General features: G+C 31.0%; 3 protein-coding genes across 3 annotated transcripts; all 3 read left to right on the forward strand.

The window, feature by feature from the left end:
- Positions 1 to 7,924: 7,924 nt before the first annotated feature.
- On the forward strand, positions 7,925 to 9,098 carry LOC111688234 (U3 small nucleolar ribonucleoprotein protein IMP4). The gene is made up of 2 exons (XM_023450718.2): positions 7,925 to 8,168; positions 8,225 to 9,098. Exons 1-2 carry the CDS (start codon positions 7,982 to 7,984, stop codon positions 8,947 to 8,949), a joined length of 912 nt encoding a protein of 303 aa, XP_023306486.2. The 5' UTR covers positions 7,925 to 7,981; the 3' UTR covers positions 8,950 to 9,098.
- Positions 9,099 to 11,493: 2,395 nt separating this feature from the next.
- On the forward strand, positions 11,494 to 11,997 carry LOC124419215 (uncharacterized protein K02A2.6-like). The gene has a single exon (XM_046947831.1). The coding sequence runs from the start codon at positions 11,494 to 11,496 to the stop codon at positions 11,995 to 11,997; it is 504 nt and encodes a 167-aa protein (XP_046803787.1).
- A 1,058-nt stretch (positions 11,998 to 13,055) lies between these two features.
- LOC124419216 (uncharacterized protein K02A2.6-like) lies at positions 13,056 to 14,570 on the forward strand. The gene is made up of 2 exons (XM_046947833.1): positions 13,056 to 14,216; positions 14,466 to 14,570. Exons 1-2 carry the CDS (start codon positions 13,056 to 13,058, stop codon positions 14,568 to 14,570), a joined length of 1,266 nt encoding a protein of 421 aa, XP_046803789.1.
- Positions 14,571 to 16,045: the final 1,475 nt, after the last annotated feature.

Raw genomic sequence — 16,045 nt, forward strand, 5'->3', positions numbered from 1 at the left:
AAAAAAAATAAACAATAACAATAAGTTTGTAATGCATTCGTAGTGTCTATGAAATGATCAATAATGAAGGAAATTATATGAACATATATTATATGTAGGTATCTTAGAAATTTGTAACAGAATGGCAAACATTAAGAGGGTACATAAAAACATCAAATGTTGTTTTTGTATTTTTACATTGTGAAAGGTTAAAATAACAAAAATGTATGAGTCCTGTCAGCAACTTAACTAACTTTAAATGCATTAAAAGCCGACTTTTTCATCAACTAGTTATGGTTGATTCATTGATTATTTTTAATGGAGCCAACTGATTATTTTAACATGGCGATGTCCTACGCAGTAGTCAATTGTCCGACTCTGCATGACTTTTCAACTAGCTTAAAGTTAGTTACTAAAAAATTAGCTTAGAGGTAACTCTTTATTAACTAACTTAAAGTTAGTTGCGGAAAAGTCAAGTAATAGTTTTCCTTTATATTCCCTACTATATTAATTAATTAATTAATTAATTAATTAATCAGATTTCTGCAGGGGAACTAATAATAACACAGGTATCCATAAAATTATGAATATTTTGTTCATTATTTCCATGATTCCCATGGATCCAAATTATTATATTATATTATATTTACAGTATTAATCAGCTGAATTTAGAATTCAGGGCCGAGTTTTGAAATATTTAACCTTTTATAATTAATTTTTCCAATTTACTGACTCTAATTTCTCAACGTATACAAGAAAATGACAAACGTGTAAAACAAAATTCCAAATAATAAAGAAACATGAGAAAACATGTCGAAACAAAATGCTCTCCAAATAATTTTGGGGTACTCCCGCATTATATGATAGTTAGTTTGTACTCGCAGAGAAAAACATGGTTGTGGTAACCATGTTCTAAGAGCAACATATTTTAGTTAAAATCAAAGAATAACAAGAAGACCGACTCTTTGACAGCAGTACCTAACTCTAAGCATGTGTTAGTGAAAAAGTACCTACCCAGCAGTTCGACAGGACAGTCCCGAACTGACCACTTAACCTACCACTTGTGGTAGTCCCTAGCCACCTGACTACCCAGGTGACCGACCATTTTAACATGGGCTTGTTCTACGAGGAAGTCAATCGTCACTCTACACCCTACAAAGAGATAGTAAAGAGACGATTGCCTCCGCTATCGCCTACAAATGGGACACTAAAGTGACGACTGTCTTCATTCTCGATTACAAAGAGTTTATTTGTGACGAAAGACCAAAAAAATACGAATTGGAGTCAGACAGGTGGTAAGATATTAATGGAACTAAAATTTAAAAATTTCAAGTGTCTACTCTCTAGAATACTATGAGACAATAATGTGACGATTGACCCGAAAGATATAAATTTTAGTCAACCTGATGGTGGCATATTAGTAGAAAGTAATAAACATTTCTTCAAAAGATGGGTAAAATAACTACTTTCGGAAGTAGTACAGAAAAACTACTTTTAAGAGTATAAGCTTTAGGTTACTTGAGGATTGTAAAGAAACGACTGTCTGCGCTCCCGCTTACAAAGAGGACACTAAAGTGACGACTGTTTTCATGGGTACATTCGTGACGAATGACATAAAACATACGAATTACGATCATCCAGGTGGGTAACTATTAGTGGAAATTACGGTCTTTTTCGTATGCATAGACTCTTTGTCGAACTGCTGGGAAATACACAGAGTTTTATAAAAAATTGCAATTTTAAATTTGTTTGAATTTTCAATACCAAAAAATGAAACTCTGTTTGTAAAACAAGATTCAACAACAACAAAAATGAAATGTCAATAAATTAATAAAAAAAATTTTCCAGATCATAAAAATTAAACAAAATTTTAAATGAAAAGTGCATTAAAACTATTTAAAAAAATTGCAGTTTTTTGTGGATAACTGCAATTTCGCGTTCGATCCTTAAAAATTGCCAAAAAAGTAAGTTAAACATTTGAGTGTTTTGACAAGTTTTAATTTCTCACAAGAGAGTCGATCTTACACGGCACTCGTAGATGTGAGAGAGTAATTTCCTATATGTGAGAGTTGGACTACTTGTTATACTTTGGTTAAAATTATGATTGTAGTCTAAATATATTATGGTTATTGTAACAATTTTAAAATATCATATGATTAAAATCAGCTAAAATATTTTATCATAATATTTTTTATTTGCTATAATATTGTTTGTTATACATGACTATATTATGACCCAATGTGATCAAAATTTCATTAAAAATATTTATCCGAAATAAAATTTATTTTGATTAGTGAATCAGCAAAATTACAGTTTCTAAAATAGTCAAAACCTGCATTACTTGAACCGATTTACAAATTTCGATTTGATTCACAAAAACATAACTACATTATCCTATACAAAGTGAAACACTTATACATATGATGTTATAAACCAAATGAGAATTATTTCAACTCATTTTATTATCGCTTAAAACAACACACAGATAAAAAGTAATGTGTGTGAGGTGAGTGGCTAAAGTTGTTTTGTTGTTTTAGCAACAGACATAGAACAACAAAACATATAATGGTTATTTATAACAAAATAACATACAATGGTTATGTAATATATAGCAACATAACATGTAATGGTAAGTACTGTTACAGGTCATTTTTATGACGAATGCATACATGCATATGTACATACACACATACATACATACATACATACATACATACATACATACATACATACATACATACATACATACATACATACACACATACATAAAAACATACACTCATTTTTGTTATTTTAACATTCCACAAGGTAAAATTGATCATTTTGCTCATTTCATAGGCACTACGAATGCATTACTACCTGTTTACAAAATTATTGTTTCTTGCTTTATAAGTCAATATATTTTTATTTATCAGCTTGTTTCAAACAATATGTTTAAATATATCCTGTAAAAAACAATTTTCTACATACTTATGTATGTACATATTTGAATATAGTTTTACATTCATATGTATACATGTATGTATGTACATACATACATATATACATATTATGTACATAAATAATATAAGCATACACTTTTTAATGTATATTATTTACATTCATTTTTTTGTTCTCCTGATACGATCAACACGATTTTATAAATTTACTTTTAATATCTAAATGAAATTGTAATTACATGTAAAAACTTGTTTGTAGTTTTTGCATCCTCATCCTCTAAGTATGTACGTAATTTTTTCTAATTATATTACCTTTTACAATCAATACAAATACATACATTTTAATACTCCACATAAAAATTAAACATTAATTTAATATACACACATACATTCAATAATTCTATTCAAAAAAAAAAAAATAATTAAAATTTGGTTATTTCAAGCATAAATTTTTTCCATAATATACGTTAAACATTTATAGAAACATAGATACAAACGTTTTCAATTATTTTTCAAATAAAATTTGGTTATATCTTCCATAAATTTTTCACATATTGAAGTTTTATAGTAAAAATATTGTAACCACACTGTCTCGACTATCGTTTTGTTTCGTGTTTTCGTCGGCTCATATATGCTCTGCTTGCGTACATTTCATGTTCGTATATTACTGCTTGCATGGCTTCAATATTGTTGACTTCGAATAATTTGTGTAGGAAAATATTTTAATATTATAGGCAAGCCATATTAAATATATATGGGTATTATAAATATGTTAGGGAGTAAAAACATTTAACATGCAATATGCAATAGCTTGTATGGCTAAATATTTTTAGCAAAAATACTAAAAATATTTCGAATGCGAGCCATTAAATGTTATTGTATACGTATGCATCAGAGAAAATATGCATTTTGGTTACTACTATATTAGTAATTTTAATCTCTGAATTTAATATATACTTTTATTCTTAAAAAATAATTCTTATTCTAATGCCTTGGGATATACGCTATTTTTTGTTTTGTAAATAAAAAGCCCACTTTACGATTTTGAAAATTCTAACCACAATAGTTTAGAGATGCCAAGCAGATTATTGCAAGTTCGCCAAAATAATTCGATTTATCAAACAGTTTTCAAGATATAAGAAATTTTATATTTAATTCATATATATGGTGCCAAGCCCCCAAGACTAAAGTCCGCCCAATTTTATCCAAAATGTTCAGATGAATATTAAAGTAATGTATGCAAAATTTGCTTAATATAGTTCTATATTTTCCTAGATAAACAATATTTTGAATTTTATTCATATGAGAGATATAAAGTCCCCATTAAAAGTTAAAGTATAACACTCTAAATGTTGACATGATTTTCAAAATTCTTCAAGTAAAATTTAAAGATTTTAGCTCTAATAGTTTCTCATATATACGAATATTTCTGTTTTATCCATATTGGGGTTCAGATAAATATTAAAGTGCTTCGTGCAAAATTTTAAGTATTTAGTTGTATTAGTTTCCCAGGTAAACGAATTTTTGTATTTAATTAATATAATAATATACTACCCAAAATGTTTACATGGATGTTAGAGTTATTTGCCTTCCTCAAAATTTGAGGACTCTAACTGTTATATTATCTCAAATATACGAATTTTATATTTTCTTAGTGTGGGCGTGGCTCCACGCCCACTTGAAAATTCAAAAGTAGCCAATTATCTATTCCAGACATACAGAAATACGATGTGAAAATTTCAAGAAGGTTAGTTCAGCCGTTTAGTATTTTATAACGTTCAAAACATACTATTACAGTTAGAATCTTAAAATCCGCCATTTTAGAATGAATAAATACTACATGAATAAGTACTACAACAACAAACTTTTTTTACAAAAAATGTTACTATAGCCGTATATATAAAATGATATATAACTGCTATCGGACGATCTTGTGCACGATAAAAATCTATATGTAACTTTAAGTTGGAAGTGTAAAAATCGGATGGCATACATTTTTTTCCGGATTTCATCGTTCTAGCGTGTGTACTACAACAAACTTTTTTTTACAAACTTAAAGTTCTATATAGGTTCTTATCGTGCAGAAGATCGTCCGATAGCAGTTATATATCATTTTATATATACGGCCATAGTAACATTTTTTGTAAAAAAAGTTTGTTGTTGTAGTACACACCCTAGAACGATGAAATCCGGAAAAAATATATGCCATCCGATTTCTACACTTCCAGCTTAAAGTTCTATATAGGTTTTTATCGTGCACAAGATCGTCCGATAGCAGTTATATATCATTTTATATATACGGCCATAATAACATTTTTTGTAAAAAAAAGTTTGTTGTTGTAGTACACACCCTAGAACGACGAAATCCGGAAAAAATGTATGCCATCCGATTTCTACACTTCCAACTTAAAGTTCTATATAGGTTTTTATCGTGCACAAGATCGTCCGATAGCACTTATATATCATTTTATATATACGGCCATAGTAACATTTTTTGTATAAAAAAGTTTGTTGTTATAGTACACACCCTAGAATGATGAAATCCGGAAAAAATGTATGCCATCCGATTTTTACACTTCCAACTTAAAGTTCTATATAGGTTTTTATCGTGCACAAGATCGTCCGATAGCACTTATATACCATTTTATATATACGGCTATAGTAAAATTTTTTGTAAAAAAAAGTTTGTTGTTGTAGTACACACCCTAGAACGATGAAATCCGGAAGAAAAGTATGCCATCCGATTTCTACACTTCCAACTTAAAAGTTCTATATAGGTTTTTATCGAGCACAAGATCGTCCGATATCATTTTTATATCATTTTCTATATATGACCATAGCAAAATTTTTGAATGTTTTTTATTAAAAGGCATTCTGTAACGATATAATCCCAAGTATATTTATATTTCATTAGATTTGTTCCTTTCCACATTTATATACATATTTTAATTGATCAAAAATATTTTTTTAATGTAAATCATGAAAATCAATTTTTTTTTTGGATTTTTCCACGTGCATAAACACATATTGAAAATGTAAGTAATGAAAACGAGTTTTTGCGTCTTTTCCACGTGCAGAAACACATACTTGTAAACAAAAATAACTCACCACACCAAAAAACATGTTTATTTTGATAAAACAGCTGTTACGGTTTGTTTTATTTTTCGTCGGGTTCTTTCTTTATGTGCGTTAAACAAATTTAATTTAAATTGTTGGCTTTTTCTAGAAAAACGTCGGTTGTTCGACTGTTTTAATTACTTTCATTTTCAATATGTTTTTATGCACATGGAAAAGATTCAAAAACATAATTTTTTATGATTTACATTAAAAAAATATTTTTGATAAATTAAAATATGTATATAAATGTTGAAAGGAACAAATCTGATAAAATATATTTGGGATTATATCGTTACATAATGCCTTTTAATAAAAAACATTAGAAAAATGATACTATGGTAATAAGTAGAAAGTGATATATAACTGATATCGGACGATCTTGTGCACGATAAAAACCTATATATAACATTAAGTTGGAAGTGTAGAAATCGGATGGCAAAAAATGTTTTGTAGATTTCATCGTTCTAGTGAGTACTAGGAAGTAGTTGGAAGTATACGAAGTATACGTTTTAGATATAGAAATGGGATGCCATGAATTATTTTGTGAATTTCTTCGCTCTCGGGGTCCGTTAACAATTAGGCTGTGTTATCCAGGACTGTGCAATATACACGGTGGATTCTGTGGCCCTATTATTCTTGGAATAGTAGAATGAATTGCGCATTATCTATAGGAATTTTTACAAGGCCTGATGTAAAAGCAACCGGGATAAATTATGTACTCCTAGAACACTGACTATAAAACATGTTATGTATTCAAATACATATATATTTCATAGCACAAAATGAATTTGTTTACGAAAAGAAACTCACCACAATCAAAAACAGCTGTTAGGGTTAAATGTTTTACCAAGTATGTTTTATTAATGGGTATGCACCAAGGCGAATTCAGATAAGGTGGTGGCAGTTCTGCAACAACATCATTTTACATGTATTTTGTTTTTGCATTTGATTTACGGAGAAGTCAAAAACCATAAGTACGGCGAATTTATTTAATGAAAAATTTGTTTATATTATATTAAAAAATAAAGATAAAGATATTAAAATTTGTGAGGAAAATATATTCTGAATTGAATAATGATTGTTTCAAGCGAAATATTCTATTCCGGCAGCTTAATTTGCAAAATTTAAGTGAGTGCCTGAAGTTAGGTAAAACCTAATTTTTTTGTGAAAAATAAACATAAAAATGTTCATATTTATGAAAAAATTATATTATGAATGAAGGAATATTTGTTGCGAATGGATAATTGTACTTCGGCGGAGTAATTTTCAATATTTGGCATTCATGTAGTAGCCGCCAGACGGATTATATATGGATTTTTTATATAAAGCGTTCCGGAACAGACTTTTTTAGTAAATCTGTTTATCTACATAGTGTATATATAAAACAATATTGTTTAATTTGTTAACATTTAATAGATTTCAAAATTAAGCCATAACGTAGAAGTCATTTGCCGCCAGCCGGGTAAATACTTCATTTGCGTTTCTTAATATTAGGAGTTCCGGAAGAGATTTTTTTAATTAATCACATTATCTACACAGTTTTTATATAAAATATAACACAATATTGTGTAATATGTTAACATTTAATAGAAACAAAAATAGTTGTATACATAACAATTATGCCATTATTTAAATAAACAAATATCATTTTGTTTACGAGATGCTTGGTATTTTCAGATTTTTTACACAAATAATTCAAAATATTAACGAAGTTTTTATCCCTTTAACGGACATTTTTAAATATAAAAATGTAAACAATAACAAACTTTGACAGCTGGGAAAACCAGGCGAATTAAGAAAAAAATTATCAGCTGATTGAATAACATCACCTTATATTAATTCGCCTTGGATATGCAACCTGGTGTAATTGTGGCAACCTTACTTGAATACGCGTTTTATTTAACACTCGTGCTTTTAATTCTTGTGTTAAATACTTTCTTGTAAATATGTTGCGCAAACAAGCTAGATTAAGACGTGAATACCTTTATCAAAAAGCTAATGAAAATCGTCAAAATAAAAACAAAATTAAAAAAAATAATCTTCAACAGAGTTTGGTTCAAAATAACTATATTCATGGAGATCTACAACGAGATGCAATCAAAATACAAGAGAAAATTAAATATGATATTATTGGTATTTATTTACTTGCTTCTGTCCCATAATATATATCTTAAACAAATTTTTTTAAGGTGAAAATTTAAATATCTTCGATGATGAATATCGCTATGCGGGATGCGAAGATCCAAAAGTAATGATAACAACTTCACACGAACCATCTGCTAGATTGAAAATGTTTGTCAAAGAGTTAAGACTAATCGTACCAAATTCCCAACGGATGAATAGAGGAAAGTATGAACTAAAGCAAATTGTACATGCTTGTAAATCGAATGGGGTTACAGATTTAATAATTGTTCACGAACACAGAGGAGTACCAGATAATCTAGTTGTATGTCATTTACCATATGGACCGACAGCCTTTTTTAATATATCCGGAGTTGTAATGCGTCACGATATACCTGATATTGGGCATATGAGTGAACAGGACCCACATTTAGTATTTCATAATTTTAAAACAATTCTTGGACAACGTGTTATGAAGATATTAAAACACATTTTTCCGGTCCCAAAGAAAGATTCCAAGCGTGTTATAACATTTGCTAATAATGATGACTTCATTTCATTTCGACACCACACTTATCAATTTATTAATAAAGAATTAGAGCTCACTGAGGTTGGTCCTCGTTTTCAACTAAAATTGTATCAAATAAAGTTAGGAACCCTTGATGAGATTCATGCCGCTAACACCGAATGGGTTCTTAGGCCATATATGAATACTTCTATGAAGAGGCGCTTTTTATCAGATGATGATGGATGGGGACAAGAAGATATCAACAGAACAGTAATAAAATCTTGAATTTATTGTATTCGAATCATCTACAAATATTTATTAAATTGTGTTGTTTGAACTTAATATAAAACACATTTATGACGACAAAGCATTTTGTAGCAAAAAATAAAACTTCCGAGCAAAATTGATTGGATGTGTTTTGCTTACTGTTTAAATTTTTTGTGATACCTTTTATCAAAGAATAAATAAGAAGTGAAACGCTGTCAAGAAGTACCTAAGTCTACTGTCAGTCGGTACCTAACTCTAAGAATGTATTAGTAGAATTCTTAAGCCAACATAGTTACAAAAAATCGGATTTAAAAATTTAAAAACAAATTATTTCATTTGAATTTATATTTTAAAAGATTTCTTTAAATATTTTGCAACATAATTTATCTATAAACATTATATATGAACGTATCTTTTCGAATGAAGTCTTTGTCAATTCTTGAAGATGATTCAGATCAGACAATCAACAAATTAGTGACAACAGCTCAAAGAATGATGAATCTTAAACATGATGCTGCTATGGTTGAGGATAATACAACATCTGTTAAAACAATAAAATCTAAATCAAATTTTCAAAAATCCAAACAAGATAATAAGAATATTCCAAAAACTCTATGTTGGAATTGTGGTTCAATGCATTACTCCAAGTATTGCAATTTCATTAATCACAAGTGCAGTCAATGTAATATTGTTGGTCATAAAGAAGGATACTGTAAAGCCTCAGGTAAAAATAGTTCATCTCACACTAAATTCACATATAAAAAGAAGAATAAGAATCTGTTATGTATTTTAAGTAAAACACGCATTGATTTCTTATATTTAATAATACAAATTACTTTATTAACTTTACGTGAACTAAAAAAACGTGTGCTTTGTAGGTATAAGAAGAAAAAAGGAAGAAGGAAGCAAAAAAGAAAAAGGAGTAATACAAGAGTAAAGATAAAAACTGATGACATACATGATTGATGACATGATTGCAATATATTATTATTGAGAAAGTACACTACAATCTCCCACGCTAATATAGGACATGGTCCTCAAAACGGTCAGGCTGTTTTCTAGAACGACTTGACTTCCGTATGATGTCATTATGCTGCCCTTAAGGTTCCGCTTGTGGTATAATTGGTGGGTTGGTAGGTGGACGTTGAATTAGTATTTCCTCACTTTTTGATTTATGTGGTCCCGGAGCTTCAGCAACGAAAACAGGCTTTTTAGGTTTTTCTATATCCGATTTGACCATTTGATTAATATGGCGTTTAAGCACAAATCCACTGTCAAGCTCCACTTGGTAATGAAGTCGACCAAACTTGGTTTTAATTGTTCCATATTTCCATAATAATTTATTTTTTCATACCATCGTACTTGGACCCTATCTCCCACGCTAAACTGGCGAACAACTGGCAACGAAACTGTAGCTTTTTTATGTTTAATTGGGCGGATAGCATCAAGTTTAATTTTAAGGTCTCGACCCAGGTACAACTGAGATGGTGTTTTCCCATTAGCTAGTGGAGTTGCTCTATAACGGAGAAGAATTTCTTGCACCTTGATATTGAGCGGTGAATTGTCCTCTTCCATAGCTTTTAATTTTCTTTTTAATATTTGCACGTAGCGTTCTGCTAATCCGTTTGTTGCGGGGTGTCCTGGGTCTATAAATTTCTGTATTATGCCATTATTAATACAATAACTTTTGAACGTGTCACTTTGAAAAATAGTAGCATTGTCTGAGACCATCACCTGTGGGAGACCATGAGTAAAAAATATGTCCTGTAGCAACTTTATTGTTTTTTCGGAGTTTGGGGCATCTCGTTGTAGTCTGATTTCAGGCCATTTCGATTTTGCATCCACCAGCACTAAAAAGTAATGGTTTTGAAAAGGCCCTGCATAGTCTATGTGGACTCTTTGAAAATTTTCATCGGGCTCCTCCCAACTATGAACTGGAACCCTTGGTGGGCTATTTCCTTTATAGGTGCTCTGGATAGACAATTTACATTTACAATATCATCAGCTTTTCGGTGTTCTATCTCTGCAGGAATGATCATATCTTAAAAGTCTGCCAGAAGTCATCGCTGGAGTTTTATTGTTGTGGTGAAATATTCTGAATAGGGGTCGATTATTGGTTATTAACGTGAATTCTCTTCCATAGAGATACATAAAAAATTTGTCTATTGCGAAAATTATTGCTAACGCTTCTCTATCCAGCTGGCTGTAGTTTCTCTCAGCTTTTGTTAATGCCCGTGAGATAAAGGCTACAGGTCACTCTTCCCCATCCATGATGTGTGATAATACGGCCGCTATGCCAGTTGGACTTGCGTCGCACACTAATACTACTGGCAGTGATTGATTAAATGGCACTAGGACTCTATCCTTTAAAATTTCTTGCTTCAGATTTGTAAACGCTTCCTGACATTCTTTTGTCCAAACAAATTTTTTATTTTTTTCTAAAAGTTGGCGTAGGGGAAATGTTAACGTGGAAACGTTTGGTATAAATTTTGAATAATAAGTAATCATTCCCAGGAATCTTTTGATTTTTGGTACAGATCTGTGTGATGTTTGTGATCCGCTATGCATCCACTAATAGAAGATGAAATTCACCGTCTACATTCACTAGAAATAATTTCACCTGTCAGTCACTCTGATTGGGCAGCACCCATAGTTGCCGTAAAGAAGCCAAATGGAAAAATTCGTATATGTGGGGATTATTCAACTGGTTTGAATGATAGCTTAGAACCTCATAACTACCCTCCTCACCGCCCCGAAAAACTGTATGCAAAAATGGCAAATAGTTGTTTATTTACTCACATTGATCTTTCGGATGCTTACCTTCAAACAGAAGTTACACCAGAGTCCGCAAAACTTCTTACTATAAACACACACAAAGGTCTTTATACGTTTAATCGTTTAGCACCTGGCGTTAAAAGTGCTCCTGGCGCATTCCAAGAAATCATGGATACAATGCTTATGGGTATAGACGACGCTGCAACGTATATAGACGACATCATAATTGGGGGATCTACAGTTCAAAAATGTTTGGAAAATGTAAACAAAGTTCTTGAAAAGCTACGTTAATTCAATTTTCACATCAAGTTTGAAAAATGCAATTTTTTTTCCAAAGAAGTCAAATATCTTGGCAACATAATGTCACAAGATGGTTTACGTCCAGATCCTGATAAAATCAAAACCATCATAGATTTACCACCACCAAAAGATACATCAGAATTGAGATCATTCCTTGGATCAATAAACTATTATGGTAAATATATTCATCAAATGAGCAATCTGAGAGCACCACTTGTTAACTTATTGATAGACAATGTCAAATTTGAGTGGACAGCTGCATGTCAAAAATCGTTTCAAAAGTTCAAAGATCTTTTGAACTCAGATTTGCTGTTAACACACTACAACCCAGAATTACCTATCAAGGTTGCAGCAGATGCATCAGGTAAAGGTATTGGTGCATTTATATGTCACGTCTTTCCTGATAAATCAGAAAAGGTCATTGCACATGCTTCACGTACACTTACTCCAGCAGAGAAAAACTATTCTCAAGTGGAGAAAGAGGGACTTGCACTGATTTATGCTGTAAAGAAGTTCCATCGCCATATTTATGGAAGGCAATTCATTTTGTGCACTGATCACAAACCCCTTTTAACAATCTTTGGAAAGAAATCTGGTGTTCCAGCTTACGCAGCAAATAGGCTTCAACGCAGGGCGTTAATCTTTATGATGTATGATTTCAAGATCGAATACATTAATACCAAAGAATTTGGATGTGTTGATGTCTTATCAAGGCTCATTGACACCAACATGAAACCTGATGAAGACATAGTAATTACTTGCGCTATGTTAGAAGAACTCTTAATGATCACTTTAACTCACTTCCAATTACATTTAACATGGTTTTAAGTGCAACAAGCAAATGTAAAACACTACAATCAGTCATATCAGCACTAAACAATGGTTGGAAAAACAACATATCACCAGAACTCAATCCATTTCATGCTAGAAGAGATCAGCTCAGTGTGGTTCAAGGATGTCTTATGTTTAATGACAGAATTAATATACCATCAAAATTAAGATTTTGTATCTTAAAACAACTTCATCGTGGCCATCCAGGTAAAGAAAGAATGAAGTCTTTAGCAAGAAGTCATGTAAACTGGCCTGGTATCGATGAGGATATCATTACTTACGTACGTAATTGCCACCAGTGTGCAATTACATGCTCCGCCCCAGTAAAGCATACTTTTCAGTCATGGCCTATAACAAATAAACCTATGGAACGCATCCACATAGACATTGCCGGTCCTTGCAATGGTTTATACTACTTTGTTGTTATTAATGCATATTCAAAATGGCCAGAAATTTTCGAAATTACCAATATTACATCATCAACTATAATTTCAAAATTAACTGAAATGTTCGCTAGATATGAGGATCCAGATACCATTGTTTCGGATAACGGTACTCAATTTGTGAGTGCTCAGTTCAACAAATTTGTAGCAGATCGAGGTATTACACATCTAAAAACAGCACCGTATCATCCACAATCTAACGGACAAGCAGAACGTTTTGTTGGAACGTTAAAACGTGCTCTTGAAAAACTCAAACAAGAGGGGACAAATAAGGAGAATTTGGAAACATTTCTTCAAACCTACCGTTCAACACCTAAACCTGATTCAAAATCACCAGCAGAATTGTTTCTGAATCGAAAAATTAAAACTATTTTGGACTTACTTAAACCACAACAAGAAGTATCACCCATTAAACGTAATGTTCAACAAGAAATGATTTTCAACGAGAAACATGGTGCTAAATCTAAAAGTTTCAATACTAATGAAGAGGTATTTGCACAAATTTTCAGAAACAACAAGTTTATTTGGCTACCTGGTTCAATAGTGGAACGTGTTGGAACCGTTAATTACAATGTCCTAGTGGTTGATAAAAATAAACAAAAGCTCATTCGTTCGCATACAAATCAACTAAAGAAAAGATTTGAATCTGATAAGGAACCAATAAATTTGGCATACTTATTATTCGACATTTTTGATTTGTACAAGCCACAAGAAAATATACATCCAACTGTACAAGAATCAAGAGTAATAGAACATGATCAATCTGTTTCCACAGAACAAGATGGTGCTTTTGGAACAAACACTGATGCTGAAATTATTCAAAATGAACCTGATTCTTCATTTCATTCAACATCTGAGTCAATAGAAAATCAAACTATATCACCTTCACCAGTTAATACGGAATCATCTAGGCCAAAAAGGAATTGTCAACCTCCAGTATGTAGAAAACACTTGAAACAGTTTTACTTGTTTATAAAATTATATTATAAACTTTACTTCATTGAAAATATTTTCCATTATTTTCAATTTGTATGAAAATATTTTTCATTCTAGTTTAACTTTTTGAATTTAAATAAACTTATTTCTTTAATAAATTGTTATATTTATTATTCAAACCATAACAAAAACCATCAATATTAAGACAATTATATTTAAATGCTAACAGAGCACTGTTAGGGCGTTTAGGATAAGGTGGGAGCATTCAAAATGGAATTTCGGACGCATTCAAACACCAAATGGACCACTAGCGACGACAGCGGTAGTCAACCTCCCACACTGTCCAAAAATTAAAGTCACATTAAATTTCCTTAAAATTATCCAATTGTTTAATCTTAAAAATCTAAAAAAAAATGTACGTATGCAAATTTTCAAATCCAGGAGACCTGGAGAAGATGGGCGGATGGAACTTCATGGAAGTTTTTAACAACCAATCAATTTATGATATTTGGTGGATAAAATCTTTCAAAGATGGAGATTTGATATAAAATTTTGAAAATTTTAATTTCTTGGGAAGAAAAATCTGTAATCCAGGAGACCTGGAGAAGATGGGCGGATGGAACTTTATGGAAATTATTAATAACCAATCTATGATATTTGGTGGATAAAATCTTTCAAAGATGGAGATTTGATATAAAATTTTAAAATTTTGAAAATTTTAATTTCTTGGGAAGAAAAATCTATAATCCAGGAGACCTGGAGAAGATGGGCGGATGGAACTTCATGGAAATATGAAATCTCCATCTTTGAAAGATTTTATCCACCGAATATCATAGATAGATTGGTTGTTAAAAATTTCCATGAAGTCTCCTGGATTTCAGATTTTTCTTTTCAAAATTTTAAAATTTTATATCAAATCTTTGAAAGATTTTATTCACCAAATATCACAGATGGATTGGTTGTTAAAAATTTCCATGATGTTCCATACGCCCATCTTCTCCAGGTCTGGATAATTTTAAAGAAATTTAATATGTGACTTTAATTTTTGGATAGTGTTGGAGATTGGCTACCGCTGTCGTCGCTAGTGGTCCATTTGGTGTTTGAATGCGTCCAAAATTCTATTTTGAATGCTCCCACCTTATCCTAAACACCGTAACAGTGCTCTGTTAGCATTCAAACATAATTCTGTTAATGTTGATGGTTTTTTGTCTCGGATAATATATTTCGAAATTTAACTTCACACCCATAATCTTAAGCACGAATTGCAAAAGTGTAAACAGCTGATGAAAAAAAAATTAATAAAATTTTTAAAATAGCCCAATTCCCTATCTCGATTTTTGTCGTCTTCCGACTGATATGTTATTGAGTATTTATTTTTGAATTTCCTAAGTCATTTTACGTTTGATGTGGTTGTTGTCTTTGATAATTTACGTAAACAAATATTTTTCTTTAATTCAGTATATCGATAGAAGTCGATTCAAAAGTCAAACAAGTCACTTTGTATTTTGTTACCGACTTGTAAAAATATTACAATAATTTTAATAATGTTTTCGTTCGTCGGTTTTGTGCCTCAAAGAAATAACGATTTACGTTTGCAAAGAAGACAATTGCGCGACAATTCAAATCTAATGAAACTCCTAGATTCAGAGTAAGTACATATTTTATTTCTTTTAAAGACTTTATAAGATTTTTTTATATGTTCCGCCGAAATTTTCGGGTGTGTAAGGAGGGTTTTCAGGATATCCTTCATATGGTAGCCCCTCATTTTTCTAAAACGTACCGCCAAACCGCAATCCACCCAACGCTTAAGGTACCAATTTTTCTTAAGT

The sequence above is a fragment of the Lucilia cuprina genome, chromosome 4 (genome assembly GCF_022045245.1).
Source record: "Lucilia cuprina isolate Lc7/37 chromosome 4, ASM2204524v1, whole genome shotgun sequence".
Lineage (NCBI taxonomy): Eukaryota > Metazoa > Arthropoda > Insecta > Diptera > Calliphoridae > Lucilia > Lucilia cuprina.